At 41.4% G+C, this 20,491-nt stretch overlaps 1 protein-coding gene across 1 annotated transcript; it reads left to right on the top strand.

The window, feature by feature from the left end:
- Window positions 1-4,627: 4,627 nt before the first annotated feature.
- Window positions 4,628-10,783, top strand: FAM89A (family with sequence similarity 89 member A). Its single transcript, XM_021527203.4, has 2 exons — window positions 4,628-4,909; window positions 8,797-10,783. Exons 1-2 carry the CDS (start codon window positions 4,655-4,657, stop codon window positions 8,953-8,955), a joined length of 414 nt encoding a protein of 137 aa, XP_021382878.1. The 5' UTR covers window positions 4,628-4,654; the 3' UTR covers window positions 8,956-10,783.
- Window positions 10,784-20,491: the final 9,708 nt, after the last annotated feature.

Genomic DNA, 20,491 nt, shown 5'->3' with positions numbered 1-20,491 from the left:
TCTTTTTTTTTTTTTTTATGCATGAAAAAGGAAGAATCAACAGTCTGACTTCACTGCAGCAGGCTAAAGGGTAGCATCAGATATGGCAGAAAAGCTGAGGAAGATAGCAGAAAGAGTGCTGAAGAGTAAAATAAGTTTTCTTGTAGAATATTAGAAATTAATTGTGTAGGCATAAGTTTAACTGTAACTTGCTTCCAGTTTAGCATGGGTGGGTCTGCTCAAAAATTAGCATAGGTGCACTCTAAATGAACTCTGCTTGCTAATATGAATGGCTAAGCAGAGGATAAACAAAGAGTGGTTATCTTCAAATAAGGACTGAGACCCTGGAGGGCTCCAAGGCTGGCCCAAGCTGTAAGATAAGAGCTGCCTACCTGGGCCTGGAGAAAGATTTCAATGAGGTGTTGGTGGACCCCATCAATCACCAATAGACCCAGAGGAGCAGGGCAGGTGAAGATCCGGTGCACAGCTAGTGAGGGTATAAAGGGCCAGGGATTTCTTGGTCCAGGATCCCTCTCCAGAGAAACACAGACTAAGCATCCATGTGCAGCAGCTGAAGCAAGAAAAGGCACAGATAGAAACAATGGCATTGTTTCTATAGCTAGGGAATATTGCTTTGGAACAGGGTCTGTGCCAGGACAAGGACAGGATCTGGTGAAAAACCAACAAGGGTAACAGCAGCAGGCTGAGAGAGCAAGTGGTGTGTACCAGGGTTTATAGCCGCAAGAATACATTTCATCAAGAACTTTAAGCTGGAACCTGGATCCCCAAATCTCCATATTTGTGATTTTAACACCTTGTTCTGAATCCTGCAAAGGCTGAAATGTCTTTCTTGGGTATCTATGAGGTAGCAGACCTGTAAAAATTAAGAGCCCTTTATGGTTCCTGTTTACTCAGGTAGCTTAAATAGGAGAATCTATGATCTAAATCTGGGATACCACTTTGACAGGGGCCTAGCTGGCAGCCTCTGTGATGTGTGTTAGAATATACTTGGGGTTTCATCTTTTAGGCAGAGATACAAAAATATACCTGGGAAAAAAGTGGCAAAATTAGGACCCAACCAGTTTTATTTAAAACAGATGAAAAATGATGCCTAAGAATTGAATGATCTTTTGCTGAAAATCTAGTTTCTGTTTGGGTATACCATTATATGGCATTATATATCAGGTTCCAATTATACCCAGCAAATTCTGAATTCTCCTGCCAAGTGGCTGAGATTCACATCATTCCCAAAGCACAACAGAAGAGTCTGATCTCCGTTCCTCCTTATCAGTCATAAAAGCCATAGGCCTCATGAGAAATAGAGTGTGTTCAGGTACTTTAACTACAGGGGCAAATGGAGGAGTAAAGCATGTGTAAGTAATTATTAGTTTGTCTTGCTTATGCCCAGATTGTGATATCTGGATCCTGACTGGCCTTTGACAAGTAATTGTGACTGCAAGTTAACCCAATGAGAGGCATCTTCCCAAAACAAAAAGGATACTGACAGAGGAGCTCTGGTGCACCTTGTTTCGCAAGTTTTAGGATATCCCTGATGCACAGCTGACAAATGTGACACGTGCTGCATTGCTGCAAACTCTGGACTATAAATTTCTAATGAAGGTTACTTTAAGCAAAGGTGCTGCTCTGCGCAGGGTAGCTTGAAACAGAGGCCCATGTTCTTCTGTCAGTTCTGTTGGGTGGAAAGTCATTCCTAGGAATCGCAAACCAGGCATTTAAAGTCAGTGTTTTTTACCATGACCTACCTTCAGCTCCCTGTGTCCTTGTTCCAATGTGGATAACAATATTACCTTCTAACACAGGGCTGTCATAACGAGGAATTCCATTAACATCTGTGGATAACTCAGTTATTAGAGGGGAAAACATCACACAAAAGGCTGTAGGGAACAGTCTTAATGTATCAACTCAAGGTACGCTGTAATGCATATAGACCACCACATTTGGAGAGAGGGTTGTTAGTAAACAGGGATTTACATTTGAGGGATGTACAAATGATACCCAGGCATTATGTATCCTCCTAATGAATTAGGAAAGGAAAAACATCATATATGAACATGTAAATTAAACCCATGCCGTAATGCATAAGGAGATGTTATGGGACACCACTCTTCTGAAACTTTCGAATTCTCTATGGCACAGCAACATGTATTTTTAATGTGGGGTTTTCTGAGGTAGCGTCCTTAGCAAAGATCATTTTTGACAAGTAACATGTTTCTGTAGTTCAATTCTGGGAACCAAAAAAGACCAAGAGATCTATAAAGCTAACAAAAGCTTGCTTCATAACCAAAAGACATAACTGCAAAAGACTTCAGCTTCCATTATCACCCTGTTATAACTATGTTGGAATAAAAAAAGGAGATTTAGATTTTAAAGGATAATTATGAATTTACCATGAATGAAGGCTAGATAAGGTTGCCAGTTGAGAGAAAGGTTACTGAAAACCCAAAATGTAGGTTTTTTTCCTTTTTCAGATTACAAAGCTGAGCAGTAAAACAACATAAAGATCTGTGCAATGGTAAACATGAAAACAAGGTGCCTAAAGGACACAAGTATGAAGAAAATTCAGTCAGAATTTAATGAAATCAGGCAAACTGGGAAAAAAAAAAAAAAAGACAAGGTTGTCTAGATAAAATAATACAAGTTTTTTCAAATAGCCGTCATCTGGGAGAAAAAAAAAGGGGGTGATGAATGGAGAACAACTAAATGCAGTTGCTAATAAGCAGAAAAATAGTAGAGTGTATACTTTGTTAACAAACCAAAACAAATTTTTGCTGTCAGGCACTCTTGGTTGACACTTTTAATCTACAATAGGATGGTTTAAAATGCCTTTATATTCATAAAAGCTATGAGCACAACTTTATTTTTCACAATCAACTTGGGCAGAAGTAGCACCATGCCTAACAGGGGGAAAAATCTTCTTCATTCCAGGGCAAAAAGCATTAAAAAGCACATCAGGTTGTCTGAAAAATCAATCCCTAAAATGGCATGCAAAGATTGGCAAAAGCTTCCTCAACTGTAAGCAGTTTGAAAACAACTGTCAGAGAGTCCAATGACATTTAAACCATGAAAAAAACCATGCGAGTCTGGGAACAAAACTGAAAGTATGTAGAGGCTTAACTCAAAATCACAATATCTGTGCATTTCTTGAAGAGAAAACCCCACAAACAATGCAGGGTCATGGGAATAGGAATGCACCTCTAAACAATCTGGCTTTGCAATGGCAGCATATTCCCAGAACTCCAATTTAATACCCTGCTTTGGTTTGGATTTTGAATAATCTAAAACTGCCCTATTTTTTTTTTTTTTTAAGAGACTCCAGAGATGTCAAGGAGAAAGGGAGGAAGCATAAAAGGCACAAAATCAGAGTTGGCACATTGAGGTTGTGTTGCTGTGGCCTCACTGGTGGCTTTGGGGGTTCCCGTGCCCCATCCCCGGTCCTGGAGCATGGCTCCCTCTGCACAGCCTTCTCAGGAAAGCACCTGGGTATTTCTGTAAAGCAGAGCAATAATCCGCTCTGAGAATAACGCCGGAAGACAGGGAGCGAGCTAACTCTCAGAGAAATTTGACTCACAAAGCAGATAGACCTAGGTTAGCGTAGCTGCAATGCTTGGAGATAAAACACTTTTGGTATAAAACTTGGCCGTGGGCATGTGAAAGTGTCGTGGATTAAGCCCAGCTGGAAATTAAGCACCACAGCTGCTCGCTCAGCCACCCCGCTCCCCCACCCCCTGCCCTCTCCCCCAGCGGAATGGGAAGGAGAATCGAAGTAAAACACGTAGGTTGAGATAAGAACAGTTTAATAATTGAGAGCAAAGTACAAATAAAAAGGGTGAATATCCTTTTGGCCAGTTTGGATCACCTATCACGGCTATGCTCCCTCTCAGTTTCTTTTGTATACCTTTTCCCCGGCAGAGTATGAGACAGACACATAGAGAAAAACAAAAACAAAACAAAAACCAAAAACAAAACAAAAAAACCCCAACAAAAACAAAACAAAACAAAAACAACAAACAAACAAAAAAAAACACCCCCAAAACCCCACCGCTTAGCAAATATCACAGCATCAGTATATTATCAATATTATTCTCATTCTGAATCAAAATCACGGCACGGTGCAGGCTGCTGAGAAGACATTCACCCCAGCCTAAACCGGGGCAGAAAGAAACAGCTTGATGGAAAGGGTGAGCAGTGTCGCGTTATCCAGGCGACTGATGTAACACCATCGCCAAAGAAGAACCGGTCACCCTCCGCCTGCAGCAGCTAATCTGCTTTCATGCTCGCTTTCACTGCGCTCCATCCCTCCCCCAGCCGCAGAGCCGAGCCCGAGGCTCAGCCCGCTGCCGCGGGGCTTTGCTGTCCCCCCTGCCCGGGGACGGAGCGCTGCCGCGGGGATGTTCCTGCGGGGCTCGGGCTGAGGCCGCGCCCGCGGGCTCAGACAAAGCGGCCGTGACCCGGGGCACCTGCGGCGCGGCTCCCGCGGCTCCCCCGCCTCCCTTCCCTTCCCTCCGCCGCCCTGCTGCCTTCCCTGCCTCCCTTCCCTCCGCCGGCCCCGCACGGCGCCCCCGCCCCCGCCCGGCCCGGAGGCGGGGCGGGCTCCGGGCGGCGCCTCCCGCGGCGGGGCCGAGGCGGCTCCTTCCGTCGGTGCCGCGGCTGCAGCATGAGCGGGCCGGGGCTGCCGGGGCCCGGCGGCGGCGCGGGGCTGCCGCCGCTGCCCAAGAGCCTGAGCGGGCTGCTGAACTCCTCGTCCTCGGGCGGCGGCGGCGGCCAGGGCGGGCGCTGGCGGGACCTGGAGCGGCTCTACGCGCAGAAGTCCCGCATCCAGGACGAGCTGAGCGGCGGCGGCCGGGGCTCGCCGCGCCCGCCCAAGCCTCCCAACCTGGACGCGGCGCTGGCCCTGCTCCGCAAGGAGATGGTGAGCGGGGCGGGCCGGGCTGGCGGGGGCGGCGGACGTGGCGAGCGGCGGCGCCGCCGCCTCCCCGGGGCCAGAGCGGCGCCCGGCTCCGGCCCCGGGTGGGCGCGGGCGGCCCGGGCCGGTGCCGCCCCCGGTACCGGCGGCCGGGAGCGGCGGGGCCGGCGGCGGCGGGGCAGCGCCGGGCGCGGATGGGGAGCCGCTTACCGCGCCCTGCGGTGAGGTCCCTCGGGACCCGGCACCCGCGCTTAAAGGCTGGCGTTAAAAAATACCCCAGTGTCGGCAGTGATTCCTGCAGCCCAAGTGGCTGTGGTTCGACGGAGTTTTCGCCAGGACTCTGTTTTGATCTGTAGCGCGGAGTTATTATAGCGAAATTATTCCGGGCGACCTGGCGCACCTTTTGATTAAACACTAATTGGGTGTTGGTGCAAGATGCAGCTGTAATGACTAATAATAGCCTAAGCCTCGCGCGCTGAGGATCCTGTAGAATCAGTAGAAGGACAAGGAGCTGCTGGAGAGGGTCCAGCAGAGGTCCAGAAAGATAGAGGTCTGGAGCATCTTTTCTACCAAGTGGGACTTCAGGGGATGGGCCTGACTGGTGTAGATAAATGAAGACTGAGAGAGAATCTCGTTAATATATATAAATATCTGAAAGGTGAGTCTCAAGAAGATAGTGCCAGACTCTTTTTGGTGGTGCCCAGCAACGACATGAAGAGCAATGGCCATAAACTTAAACACAAGGAGTTCCACCTCGACATGAGGAATAACTTCTTTACATTGAGGGCAGCAGACCACTGGAACAAGCTGCCCAGGAAGCTCACGGAGTCTGCTGTACAGAGGCATTCAAAACCCACCTGGACACAGTTGTGTGTCATCTGCTCGAGGTGGCCCTGCTTTGGCAGGAGGGTTGGACTGAATGATCTCCAGAGGTGTCTTCCAACTCTAATAGCTCTGTGAAGCATATAAAATATTATATTGCTGAAAATCTGCCAGGACTGGTTTTTTCAAGCTAAAAATGTGCTTGAGGACAAAAAGTTCTTTTGAAAGGTCCTTCTGTGTGTTTAGAAGGACAGTGTAGTGTGCTGAAATCTTAGGCTGCCTCTAGTGTTTCAGTAGTTAGAGATAATTCTTAAAACTGTGTATTAGAATTGCCAGTTTGTATTAAAGCTCAAGGCAGGATGTGTGTCTGTCGACTGCTGGGGCTTTCTTCTGCAGTGCTGTAAAAGGAAACAAGGACATATGGCCTTAGTCATCTTAAGCCTTTCCAAAAAAGCAAAGATAACTCATTAGGCAAGTCTAATCTATCTTTTTCCTAATTGAAAATCAAAATACATAGTTCTTAAAGTAATTTGATTACTAGACTTCCCCTTTAAACTTTAATACTCTGTTGTCCTTGATGATGATTTGATAAAATACTTCTGAAGAAAAAGATACTTCTAAACACATCAAAGACTTTCAAGCAACATGGGCCTTGGTTCCAGATGTACTTGTTTGTGGCCTGTGCAAATTAGAGAGACACTTGTGTACCAACAGGCTGTCTTTCATCAAGAAGATAAAAGCACTTTATTACTGATACTGAACACTCTTGCAGCAGAGATATTTTTATTGAGTAATGGGTTTGCTTTGAATTTTCCAATGTGAGTGAGGAAGAAATGCACAGAGCATCTTTTCCTGCATGATCAAGCAAGGTACTGTGTATGTAAATATTTAAAGCTGAGAAAGTGATGAACTTGGATGCTTTGGAGAGGGAGGGAGGAAAGGAAAGGTCATTTCAGAACTGTGATCGTAAGGAACAGAGTTATCACATGGAATTGTGCACTATAGGTTGGCTTATCAAGAGTCAAACACAGCTTGGCTGGCATTAAGAATTATGCTAATGCTATCAGGGTTGGACATTTCTCCAGGCTTTTCTTGCCTCAGGGATCATACTTGAAAGTTTTGAAGAGGCTGCATTTTTCTCTGTAGACTTCTTGTTTGATTGCTTGATATTAGTGGCAGCAACAACAAAAAAAAAGATATTAAACATAACCATTTGGTTTAAAGACCTATTATGTTAATTTTGCTGAGCAATTTTTCTCCTGAAGTTTGTGCTTGGCAGTCAGTAGTATTGAACTTCACAGAAGGTGCTGAAGTCTTTTATGGAGCTGAAACAGGAGAGCTGCTGGTGGCAATGCTCCCACTTTCCTTGGGAGACAAAGGTCGCCGGTCTCCGGGTTGACATTTTTGATTCACTCCTGATTGCTTTTTGAGCAGCTCTGGACTGCAGTCTTGTCTCTCAGACATTTAGCTCTCATGCAGGTCTGCCAGGTGGATCTCATGCTTGTATGTCAGAGCGTTAAGTCCAACTTCACAACGTTCTTTCTTACCTGAGGTGAGCTGTTTGGGTTATAAAGGAAAATGGGTGAGAAAGGTAGCATAGACCTGAGGTGGTGGAAAGATTTGCTGTAATATCCTGGCAGCTAGCACAGTGTTCCATGTCTTGTCCTAAAGTCTTCACATTTAGCCTGTGCTGGACTTTATCTTTTGGTTTATGATGTGACCAAGTAATTTGTGTTGTTATTGGAAGATGCTGTATCCTGTTTTTCTCAGTGGCATTGTGGCATATGATTTTCTTTTCTCTCCACTTTCAGAAAGAGCTGGTGGTAGTATAGTTCAGCAATGTCAAAGTAAGGTCTTCATGGTAGCTTCTTGTGGTTTTCTTGTGTGCTGTATTGTCCTGAGAATTTAGAAGCATAAGGAGAGGTAAGAGTTCCCATTCTGAGTAAAATCAGCCTGGTGTTCAGGTTGCAGTAAAGGCTGCTAACATTATTTATTTATTTATTTCCTCTTGACATGAGCTGTGGCAAAAACTTTTTATTTGATGAAACTGAGGTTCACTTGGAGCAGTCTGTTGGCTTAACACTTCCTTGAAAAATAAGGCTGAAATAGCTGTTTCTGTAGAATCTGTAATTGGGTAGTGGTTAAAATTTGCTGCAAGACAACACCTAGTTTTAATTTGATCTGACTTGGATAGGTGACAATGTCAAGTGAACTCACCATTTTGTTGCCAGAGAGGGAGACTGAATTGAGTTAAATGAGTAGCTTTATTTCAGTTTGCAGAGCAACATACTGGTTTTGTACCTGATATAAAGATGCAGACTTTATTTTAATGATTCTTCAAATCTTTAATTTGCTCTGGAACTAATATTTGGACGCTTAAGGAACAAAATATTAGTTCCTTAATTATAATCAAGCCTATGCTTGAGTGACACATGAAAATACTCTGAACATTTGCAAGATAAGACGTTTGTCCTTGTGTCACTTCTGCTTTAGTTTTGCTACCAGGAAGTAGTGTGCTGTATTGTGCTAGACATAGGTGGCTTTGTCAGATGCCTATGTATGCCAGTATAGAAAAGAAAATTAGAGCAGAAATAGTTAGCTGGGAAGTGGGAAAACCAGCCAGAGTCCCGTTTATTTCAGGCTGTTTCAGACAAAAGCAGAGCACCTATGATGGTGTGAGAGAAAGATTTGTGAAAGACGCATAGTGTACGGTGTTTCTGGAAGACTGTCTCCTTTGCATAATGAGGAATATAGACTTTATGAATTTATCTGCTATGGCTCTGACAGCAGTGAGCTGCTTATTGGAAGTTAAGCACATCATTGTAATACATTTTGAAGAACACTTTGCATTTGTTCTGTACTATTGTATCGCATCGTTCATTGTTCTTTTGTCCAGTTCATCCCGAAGGGGGAATCTGTCACCTTAGAAAATGAATTTTACTTTCACATTTCATAACTGTTCAAGGTGGAAAGAAGTTTGAACCTCCTGTTTACCAACAAAAGATATACAGCATTACACTGCCACAGAAAGACAATTGTAGTAATGATTGTTTGAATTGTTCTCCCTTCAGGTTGGCCTTCGGCAGCTGGATATGTCATTGCTGTGTCAGCTGTACTCCCTGTATGAATCCATTCAAGAATACAAAGGTGCCTGCCAAGCTGACTCTAATGCAGACTGCTCGTACGCTCTGGAAAACGGATTTTTTGATGAAGAGGAGGAATACTTCTAGAAGCAGAAAGATTCCCCTCAAGGCTGACTAAACTGAAGTTCTTTTGTCCTTCTCTCCCTATAATACACCTCAACAAGAACAACTGGAATTTGCATGGATCGATCTTATTGAGGAGGAACACCCAGCTACCCCGAGTTGTGTTAAATTCTCTTATTTTAACAGGCTGTCAGTACAAGTTACTCATGCAAATACCACTTGAGCAAAGTGCTGTACTTTAATTTTTGAAGAGTCTTCAGACATGCTTGACAAGAGGTTTCAATTTAATTTGGAAGGTGGGTGTTTTCATCTTACAAACATTGGTAGCTTATAACTGGAATTCTAATCATAGTAGACAGCAGCGGCTTCCTGAGTTGTAATAACTTTATAAGAGGGGAGGGAAGCCTCTGCTATGGTGTAAATAGCTCTAGGTGATTTTTGGGGGGGGTCAGTGGCATTGATAAATGCATTTTGAACAGGCATCTGGATGCACGCACATCCTCAGCACTACTAAGCTAGTTCTGCTCTTACCGGCTGCATCCAGTTTTATACTGGGTGAATTGTTTACACAATTATTTTTTTCTTTTCTCCTTAAGCTAATTTATTCCTAGCTTACAAGCTGTACATGTGATGGTGAATGTTATCAGCAGGGTTTTTTTTTCTGTTGATCTAATTCACTTTCTTGGTACTACCGGCATTAACTTTTATACTCTTCTCTGGATTTCTTGCATCAACGTAGCTCTTCGACCTGCTAAAAGCTGCTCTGAAATCGTTTGCTTAGCTTTTACTGCACTGCATAGTAAAAGCACATTTTCAAACATAGTCTGTCTGCCACTATGTGGCATGGAATAACATGAACTCTTGTGCAAGTGTTCTTGATCATATGAAGAATAAGGAAACCTCTCATGTGACACAATGGGATAAATTGCAATATTTTATACTGGGTGAACTTTGTTCCTGTAAGGTAGATGACAGCTCTTTTTAAAAATGCGAAATATGTATTTTGAGCACATACTTTGCATATGTTAAAACTTTTTATACTAACATGTTCTTTGAAATATAACTTATTTTTGTTTTCAGAACTTACTAAAGCACTTGATTGTTTTTATTAATTCGTAGTGTGAAATGCTTAATCAGCTGAGAGTTGCCAACTATCTGAGTTTTCACCCATCTCTATTTTAAGTAAAATCAACTCTCAATGTGATTTTAGTTTCTTAAATTTAATTCTGAAGATTGCTGTAAAGCACAGTGCCTGAATCTTGACACAAGGTAATAATTAAGGGCTTAAACCTCAAAGGGTTTTTGCATGGTTCATGTCTGGCATGCATGCAGTTTGCAGGAAGAATTGGAGAGCACATTAGCTCCTCTATTAGTTTTTAACAAAGGCTAGGATGTTGCAGTGATAAAAGCCAAGACACTTCCAGGGTGTGTTCCCTCTAAAACTGGCTGATTTTAGTGGAGTTCAAAGGCCACAAGAGCTAAGACTGTGCTGTAATTGTGTACGTGTATAAATTCTTAATCTAGTCTGTGGCAGTGGTTGGATATTTTTTTAATGTTAATTCTGGTCTAATTGCTTCACTCACCCAAACTAAACTGAATGATAAGGAAAACACAGATAATTCAGATAGTTATATCTGTACTTAAAAGTTGTGTGCCTATGTGTGTATACATGTATAAATATATATACACACACATATTTACATGCAACTTTATGCTTTGACTTAAGAATGTATAAGCTTTTAGTATAATTTGCTGTGCTTTTAGTATATACATGAGGCTTTTTCTAGTCTGTTGAAGTACTGCTATTTTCTTGCTCTTTCTCCAGAAATAAAAAGCATGATGTTTAGCATAACTTTCTAATGTTGTGTGTATTTTAATTTACCTTTTCAGTGAATACAAACCCTATCCCCCTTCCCAACCCTCCCATAAGAAAACTAGGACTAGTCATCACCGCGGACTGAAGAAAGTAATTTTTGAATTACATTGGAAAAAGTTCCACCTACCATTTGGAATGGAATTTCCTGCTTCTCTGTCTTAATTGGATTTTGTTTGGTTTTGAATTCAGGAGAAAATCCTGTTTCTACTACTGAAACTAATGATTCTGTTTTACAGAACTTTAGACAGTGCCATTCCTTAATAGTCTTGGTGGTGAGAATAGACTTGAGCAAAATTCACAGTGCTTTCTCTTACATAAATTAAAAAGCAAAATTATTTATGTTTCTAATCGTGCTTATGATTTAGGCAACATGGAACGTTTGGCTGGTATTCCCTGTATCAAGGGAAGAATAAAAGTCCTAAAGCATTAGTCCACAAAATTTGGACTGAAGAACAGGATGGATTATAAGGACTTGCTGAGTTTTCAACACCCTGTCCCTTTTAATAACACCATTTTACATGGGAGAGAAGCTATAGTCTGTGTTCCTAAGGAAAACTCAAATGCCACGAGGGCTGGCTAGCCAGATGAAGGTTTTAAAAAGAGGAAATTTGTTATTAAGTCTATAAGCATGCCTGGTGTTGCAGTTTTGAGCAACTCTTTAAAGAGATCTCTTTACCACATTATAACAGCACAAAGCAGGGAAATTGCTCTGAAAGTGAGGTCCTTGGTATGAACGTGTAGCTTAAATACTGATTAGTTGCTACAGGCAGCTTCAGTCTGAGTTTGGTGGATGGAACGGAGTCAAGTTACTACAAAAGCATCTTACCCATGGTCCAGACCATGTCCCAGCACAGCTTTCCCATTTTGACTCCGTAACCCCAGTTCATCTCAACTCCTTAGTTTTTCAGGGTACCTTTTAAGGATACAATGAAAGAAACCCTTGGAAATTTCTCTACTCAGTGAACGCTGCTCAACTTTTCCAGTGCCACATAACACATGCAATAATGAGCAGCACCAGGAAAAGACATGTTTACAAGGAAGTAAGTGCAGTTAGGCTCCTGCTGCCCAGAGGTGGGAAACTCTGAGTCCAGCAGTTCAGAGGGTATTCTACCCTGTGTGACTTCAATGGTCTTTCTCCAAAGGGCCTATAAATGTGGTGAAGCAGTTAGAAATAATTGTTGGTTCTCCATTAGCTGTACTTGAAGTTTTATTTTTACTTCAACAGCATATCACCCTAATTCCATTGCTATGACAACTGCAGAGTCATACTGTCATAATTGCATTACAGTTTAGTTCCCTGGAAATTTCCTTAGTCTACAAAAAGAGAAGAGTCTGGAAGGAATTGCTCTGCTTTGGAGAATGCAGGTGCCAAAATGTAATGGGTGACTGATACTAAGGCTAATATAACAGATGAGCATTTAGGTTCAGCTTCAGATCCTGGTGAAGTCACCGACAGTGCTGTTGACTTTAGTGTGCATTGACTTCAAAGCAGGGATCTTTTCCTAAAATCAGGACTGCTGTTTGTTATTTCCAAGACTGTGGAACAGCTGCATACTAAGATAAAGGAGATATTCAAATACACACTACAAATGTATTACTAAAAGGTACTGCTTTAATGCACTGAAATGCAGTAGGCAATAATTGGAATAATGGGTAATGAATGTTGCTTCAAAGAAAAAGTTTTCCAATAAAGGTGGGGCAAAATTGCACTCAGTTTATGTGTAGTTTAAATACTTGCTAAAGTTGAGGCTTTAGTACAATATTTGGTGTAGTCATGAAATTGGAAGACTAGGAGAGGAATTAGGCAAAGATTATTATAGGATTTGTAATTAATTTAGTTCCTAATCATAGGTAACCAAATCATTTTATGTGGCTTCTAAAATAAGTTGATTTTTTAAAAAATATTTTTACAATTTTTTGTAAAGACAGTTTGCAGATTTTAAATGCAATGAAGAGAGTAGCAAAGCCCCCATAGTGCTTATAATTGATCCACCTAGCACCTATTTACAAGCCTAAGGTTCTGTGTCACATTTAGTCTTCATCCTAAGGAAACAAAGTGTATGTAGTAAATCTGTCCAGGTATTTTTTGTCATTCTGCGTGCTATAAACTAGATCTGATAGGACAGAAGTTGGAAAGTTGCTCTGTTCTCAGAAACCTTGTAATAATTGGAGCTGGAGGAGAGGGAGAGAGAGAGACTTAACTGCTTCTTCCTTGGACAGGATCACAGGTATAACTCCCTTTTGGCTTCTGTTTGGCCACACAGCTGCCAGAAGGCAAAAGCTGGGTGGTCAGGCAGCTCTGCAGTAGCTGGAGCACTGCAGTGCTGGGTGCCAGGGAGCGTGAGGGGAGGGAGGCGAGTCTCAGCACATCTTTTAGAAAGTGAGGATGAAAACTGCATACACATCAAGGGGCTCAGGGAAACCCCCAGGTGCTCAGGACTCAGTGGGATGCTGGAAGAGCAATGGGAAGGAATGTTAGTTTGTGGAGGTGAGAGCTTGGCACAGTTTGGAAGAGATGCTGAGGTCCTGGGACACGACTTCTTTAAAGTCCCATGTTTGATTAGTTATGCTGCTGACACCTTGGGGGATTTTTCATGTCCTTTTTTGACCTGTTTTAGAGACTGGGGTTATGCTACTTGTCATGCATTTTTAACAGGATTTGTTGCAGGTACACACTCTTGCTTAACTGAAAAGAACATGTTTTCTTTGATTTTATTTAGCTGCCTAGCTAAAGGCATCCATTTTCCTTGAACTAGATTGCTCTGAGGGCAAAGGAAACTAATTTCCCCACTCTGCTTTTCAGCTGGCTGCTGGGGAGGAATGTGAAATGGAAGGATTAATCAGGTATGTGCCAAAGGGAACCCTAACAACAGGTCTTTTCTCCAATGTACAGCTCTGTGACCTTCAGCCACTCAGAACGCATTTACTCTGTTTTTGTGATGCCTGCCTGTACAGGATACATTACCACAGCAGTTTGAGGTTCGAATTCTTTTTCATATACACATGCATTTTCTCAGAAAGTAACTTCTCAGAAGTACATTTTTCCATCCAATATCTTTGGTTTATTTGAAGTTACTACATTTAACTCTGGACAACGCTGTATGACCTAAGGAATAACTTGTTTGTTTTTTTAGCAAAGTGCTTAAAATATTTCTCTTATTTGCAAAGTAATCTTCTATTGATTTGAACATTTTCTGTGAGTTTCCAAACTCCCCATGTGGTAAAGCCTCTTAACTGCTTATTCTATGATCCTGGCCACGCCAACTCTGCAGGTAGCTTTACAAACACTCAGGGTCTGCTGTGAGGACTAGGTTCTGCCATGGCTGAAAGAGCCTGGGGGATCTGTGCACAGGAACACACTCTCCTGAGCTGAGGTGGTCTGGAAAAGCCGAGGTGGCTGCAAAGAACCCAGATGTGCTCTACGGATTAAAGCCTAGGTAAGGCTGGGTGTGTGCTGGACTGGCACCTGCAGCTTGTGGGGCAATTGCATCTTGTGAGGAATTAAGAGGATTAGCAGGGGGTTCTCACTGAGATGACTCACTCAGCAGTGAGTTTGACTATTTGGTTTTAAATGACAGAGGAACTTTGGAGGGGATGAATATTCACTGCAAAAGTCTCTTTCCTTTAGGTTTTTGGCCCCTTCTATTTAATCTGTTCTATTCACAAAACTTAATTAAATGAATGTGGAAACAACTAGCCCTAAGTAATGAAGCTCACATATGATTTCAGAGGAATGTGCTTTTAGCAGTAGAATTTACGTTTTTCAGATAACGTTGGTATGCAAGTTAAAAAGACAAAGCCATCTGCTACTGAAATACACAGACTTGTGACTATTTTGGCTCCTCTCTGAAATTTTGCCACAGATTTTAAATGCATTTGTGCTAAGACTTTATTAAGATAATGTCTTCAAGAGAATGTAGTCTTTCAGAATTCCTCAGTTTAATATGAGAGGAAAAATCCCATGCAAATAATGGATTGTTAGAATTTAGTGACTGGAGCAGATTGCTTGGAATTGTTGGTGCATAGAGCATTCAGTTCTATGTCAAACCACTACCTTAAATTCATGTTAGCAGTTCAATCCTCCTTGCAGTGCTAACTACTCACTTTCAGAAGTCACAAGCATTTCTTCCACAGGTCAGAAATGTCCCTGTGATTATCTGGGTAGACACATGAGTAAGAGTTTGTGAGCTCCTTTTGGCTCAAGATACCAGGCGCTGTCACAACCAATAAAGTCGCCTGTCTGAGTCCTACTAGCTCTTGCTTAAACTCTTCTGACTCGTCAAACAGCAGAACCTTTTAAATCATTTACAAGCAGGCAATGTAATAAGGTCATTACTTCAGTTATGAAAGCACCTGGACGACAGGGACAGTATATTTTGTTGTTTTTTTTCTCTCAACTCTTTACAGTATCTCTGGTTACCTGAATCTTGATTTTAACAAAGCACTAATTTGTACTGAAAGGCTTCATGGATAATGGAAAATTCAAACATTGCATGCAGAGGTGAGCTAACAAGCAAAATTTTTAAAAGGTAAAGTAGAAGCTTAAATAGGACCACATTTTAACCTGTTCCATTACTCCTAAACAACATCAAAGGCTTTATTGTGGAATAAAATAATTTCTTACATGCTATGTTGCACTAAAGGTAAACAACTGAAATATTAAAATAGTTTGGTATAGGGAAAGGACATTTTATCAGAATCAGCTGAAAAAATAGTATATAAAATCAGAGAAAATTAATTTTTCATAACATTAGAATATCAAAGCTCTGTTACCATGTGGATTTTGTCCTGTTTGAATAATCTTGTATCTATAAAATAACCTTGCTCTTTCTGATACTTAGTCATAATGCTCAAATTGAAGCATTTCCTTAAATACCTTGCATCGTTCACATAACCTGTAGAGAGCATGGAATATATAGCGCCTATTCAATGTATAATTTGTGTGCATTTTTAGAGGAGGAAAGACATAAACAGAGTTCTAGTGTATTTTTGGAGACCGTCATTGCACAGTTGCTTGCATACAGGATTAACCCTTAAGGACAAATGAGAGAAGTAGAAATTTGCAGTAATCTCTGCGGGGAAGAATGAATTCTGGTTTTTGCATATCTTTTATCCTGTCTCATGCCCTTTCTTATAGGGTTTGCTTGAGGTCTGAGTTCTCATATGTAAATAGGTTTGTCTTGTCTCCAGTGCTTTGTGTGGCTATACAATGGGACTTTTTGCTTATCACTAGCCAGTCATTCAAAAAGTCCTTTCTGTTTCTGTTGCAAATACAGGACCATTTGAAGCTTTCAATGTTCCTTCTTCTCATGGAGAATAATACTCTTTTCTGTGCTTTCGAATGCAGGTGTGTACAGGCAGAATGTATCAATCAGTGTTAGAGAAGCCAAGCATATCTTGTTATTACTGAAGACATTTATTTGTATAAGCATCTGCTAAAATGTGTGCCCACTAATGAAAATTTACACTACAATTTCTTCTGCATTTGTAGGGATGCACTTATTCTCCAGGAACAGAGATCTCAACACACTGTGCCCTTTCTCTCAGTCTTCAGATTATTTTCATTTGTAGGCACTGATTGTATTTTTGTTTCAGTTTAATGATGTGTTACCCAGGGCCCATGTCCTTACAAAAAGTTTGTAGTAGATCCAAAGAGGTGCAGGCTGCCTTGTTCATTTAAAATAAAATCTTCAATGCTTTGTGGTCCTTGCAGCCAAGGAATTTGATGGATTTTCATGTCACTGGTTTAGCAAGTGTAAGCAAGGAGTAGCGGAATAGGAAGCGTGCAACCTGGAGAATAAAATTGAAGGACAGAAACTTTCTAAATGACCAAGCCACCATCTTCACAATGGATTCCTCAAGTAAAATAATATATTTTCACACAATCATATTACTTGAATAAATGGTCATAGCTGAAAAACAATTGGGCATCAAACTGCTGCTACACACAGTGGGGGCTGACAGGTCTCCTAATTTAGGAGAAAGGCAGCTTAGGTTTTTGGTCTCTGAGAGCCAGAATCTCTGCCTGCCAGGGAGAACATCTGTCAGGAGTGCCTATCCATCCCAGTGGCTGGCGGAAGGACCAGATGACCTCTGAGATCACTTCTCGCCCTGCCTGATTCTGTGAAAACAAAACTGTTCCCGAGGGGGTGGCAGAGGCAGCTGCCTGCTCAGGACAAAGAGCTGAGGCTTCAGGAACAGCTGCTGCAAAGAGTTTAGAGGAGACAGCACTTTCCAATACAATGGCATGAAATGACAGATGGCACCTTCCACCCTGCCATTATAGTGAGGAAGGATCTGCACACGAGGGCTTCCTGTTTTGCCATCCTCTATTAGGTCGTGTTAGACAGGATTAAAAACACCTCTCTGAACTTTCAATCAAAATGCTTGTGCAGCTGAATTAGATTAGAATCACCATGCTGGCATTTTGTTACATAAAAGGAGCTGAGTAACACAGAAGGGAGACGTGATAGCTACATACTTCTGATACTGTTTTGTCAGGGACATGACTTTTTTTTTACATTGATACAATCTGTTCTGTTGCACAATACTCAAACTATTGTGGGAGGAAGGTGCTTTTCTTGCTGATGGCCTTTTCTTTCAATGTAGGACCTTTAAAAGACAGAAGCTGCACCATTTCATACACAGATAAGGCAGAAAAAGCACAGTCTGTGGGAACAGGATTGACCTTCCCTCTCCTTCCATCTACACACATGCACACATCATTTACATAAACTGCACAATTCAGTTGAGCAGAAAACTACTTTAGGGGAAAATCCACTTAAAGAAGGGCAGAATACATTTGAAAAAATGAGTTCTTGTACAAACTAAGTCTTGTCATGTGGTTGTGTAGAGAAATGAATACCTGCCATTGTGTTTGTCCACAGCAAAGTTGATTTGCTTCTCTACAGAAAAATGTTCAAATAATGTCCACCATTCCTGAAAAAATTCTTCATGAATCATCAGTGTTTTGTTTTCATTTTGCTCCCTCCCAGGACAAAATGAGTAAGAGGCAGATTGTGCTTTCCTTGCTGTGCAACCCATCTGCCATTTTCACACTACTAAGTAGGGTAAATGTCCTTAGAGGGAAACAGATTCCTGCTTTGGACAAATTTATAAGGCATATGCTCAATGTAATACATTCTCTTTTGGTCCCTATCCTGCAAAATCCAAGACACTTTTTCTGGTGCTGGTATATGGCATGTTATTATGCACTGCGTGTTCTCAATGGGAAATGTTTTCTTCCTAGTTATTATTACACTTCTGTTGGCTTTTGATTTTCAGTGATCAAAAGAACGCTGTAGCCCTACTGAGACAAAGAGAGACTATCTCTACTGTAGCCAAGACATGATACATTTGTGGCTTTGATGGTTAAAACCAAAGCTTTATTCTGGAAGAGAAGTGAGAGACCAAAGAAAGGATCAAAGTTAAGGAGTGATGCATGTATTACAGTATCAGATGGGCTGCAGTTTGCCTGGTAGGGAATCATTATAAAGGTAACACCCACAGATGCTTACAGAGTGAATAAGCCGTTCTGAGAAAGGAGTGCAAGGTGAGTAGAAGTGCTTATATGTTGTTGAGGTCTTGTTTTCTTGTTTAAATCTGTGCAATGTTATTGAATTTGTTTACTGAAAAGATACCAATGGTTTTTAGTCTTTTTAAGAGATATTTTCCTGCAAAATGTACCAGTGCTTTCTGTCTCAAAGTCTCAAACTGTCAAATAAAATACCTTATTTTTTCTTCTAGTTAGCCAAAAGTAAGATCAGCTAATGTGCCAGTTCCCTTTGCTCCAAGTTTTTAAACTGATTTCAGATTTATTTTGGCACACAACAGCTGCAATAACTTCAAAATCATAATAAGGGATCACTGACTTGCTGTATATACTCCTGAAAGTCTTCAGATGTGTATGTTCCAGAACTGCATGCCAGCAAGGGTCAGAATTAAAGCTCCCCTTAGTATAACAAAGACTTTAAACATGTCACCTTTAATATTCACATTCTCTGGCTCCTGGCATGTCTGTTTCATATCTGACATTCATGGTGTTGACTAACTCCTAACAACCTGCAGCTGAAAGGACTTAATGCTTTTCATCTTTCTAAGCAGACATGAACAAATTAATCCTCCCCCAAATCCTGTGATGGTGGAGATACAATCATTTTATGGAACCATATATATGACTTGCTCAAGGTCACAGCACTGGTCAGCCTTAGTGCCAGGATTAGGATTCAGGTATTAATTCAGGTCCCCAGTCCTGTGCTCAGAGAGCCATGGCACGCACTTCTGTGCAGCAAAGCAGTTCTTCTGCCTTAAAAATGTCCTCAGAATTACAGTCAGAGATTGTAAGAAATCAAGGGGATCATCTGGATTTATTTCAGCAGCAGTCAGCACATGTAAAATCTCTTAAGTTCACACTCTTATGCTTCTATGTAAAGGAATTTAAACCACATTTTTACCCAGGGGAAAAAACCCAAACAAACCTAAACAATAGCTATTATTCTAATGAATAGCAATTAAAATACCATTAGCAGTATTCCCAAGTTGCTTTGCAGACCTGTCATTCGTCTACACAGAGCTCAAAAACAGCTTTACAAATTTAGGACAGCAGATCAAGATTTTATGAAGCTCCTTATGTTCATATCTTCTTTCTTGCCACCTCAGTAATATAGTAAGCATTACCAGAAAGACTAAGAAGGTCATAACAGCTAAGGCGTGAGAGAAAATGGGAATCTTGTTATATACAACTTCCTGCAAATTTTAACTGCAGAAACCTGAGTTTCAAATTAATTCATAAACAAAAATCCTACTGATTTTTAGCAGTGGAGGAATGCATTAATTCTCTCTCCTGCCACATGAATTTTTGCAGAGCTCAACAAGATTCAGAACAATCCCACCTTGTGGGACTGTTTAGGTTTTTAAGAGATATCATCCTGAAATAAATTAAATTTTATAGCTTTTGTGGTTGTATCTTAAATTGACCTTGATACCAAGTCACTAAAACAAACATTTTGTGATCTGTTTTTCATCACTAATTTCACTCTCCAAACTGAAGATGGATGTTCATTTTTTACAGCTTGGATTTTAAAAAACAAACATTAATCAAAGTACACATATGTAAGAGTGTCTGTGTATTCCTTCCAGTTTTGAAATCAACAGTGGTTTCCTCATCAACTCCAGATTGGCACTGCAGTGCTTAACACCAGTCGGCTGGGGAGTGCTCAAGGAATGCAAAAGCAGGCGAGCCCCTGAGAAACAAGGGCCTGCTTGTTTTATGAGAAATCAACTAATAGTTTTCCAGTACAGATGTCCTGCTTTACTTTCAGTTTGGTGAAGACTGGGGTAACAAATGGCAGCTTATATGCCTCTGAGAGAGGACTTGTATGGAAGAAAGGGCTCCCTTGTCTGTATGTGCAGGAGGGCACAAGACCTGCCCTTACAACAGCAAAGCCTAATGCAGCACACACTAATGCAGAGTAAAGGGAGAACCTCTGCTGTTGCACAGCTCTTCCTGTTCACTGTAATTCTGTACAGTTGCTAATTCTGTCTTATAAAAGTGTATTTTCAAGGCTGCAGTGCGAACCATTGAGGTAATGAGGTTACTGGTATATTTTCTAGGGAAACCCATAGACTTTACTGCTTGGAAAACATCTTTTGCTATGTTATGCTGTCACTTAGACTATTACAAAA

This window comes from Lonchura striata, chromosome 3, assembly GCF_050655825.1.
Source record: "Lonchura striata isolate lonStrDom1 chromosome 3, ASM5065582v1, whole genome shotgun sequence".
NCBI classification, from domain to species: Eukaryota; Metazoa; Chordata; class Aves; order Passeriformes; family Estrildidae; genus Lonchura; species Lonchura striata.
Note: the sequence above shows the minus strand (reverse complement) of the source record. Positions and strands in the feature narration are given on the sequence as shown.

What these genes read in the sequence shown, in the direction of transcription:
- FAM89A (XM_021527203.4), top strand. Translation starts at nt 4,655, where the DNA reads ATGAGCGGGCCGGGGCTGCCGGGGCCCGGCGGCGGCGCGGGGCTGCCG. An exon ending in CCCTGCTCCGCAAGGAGATG is followed by an intron (nt 4,910 to 8,796) that starts GTGAGCGGGGCG and finishes TTCTCCCTTCAG; the next exon opens with GTTGGCCTTCGGCAGCTGGA.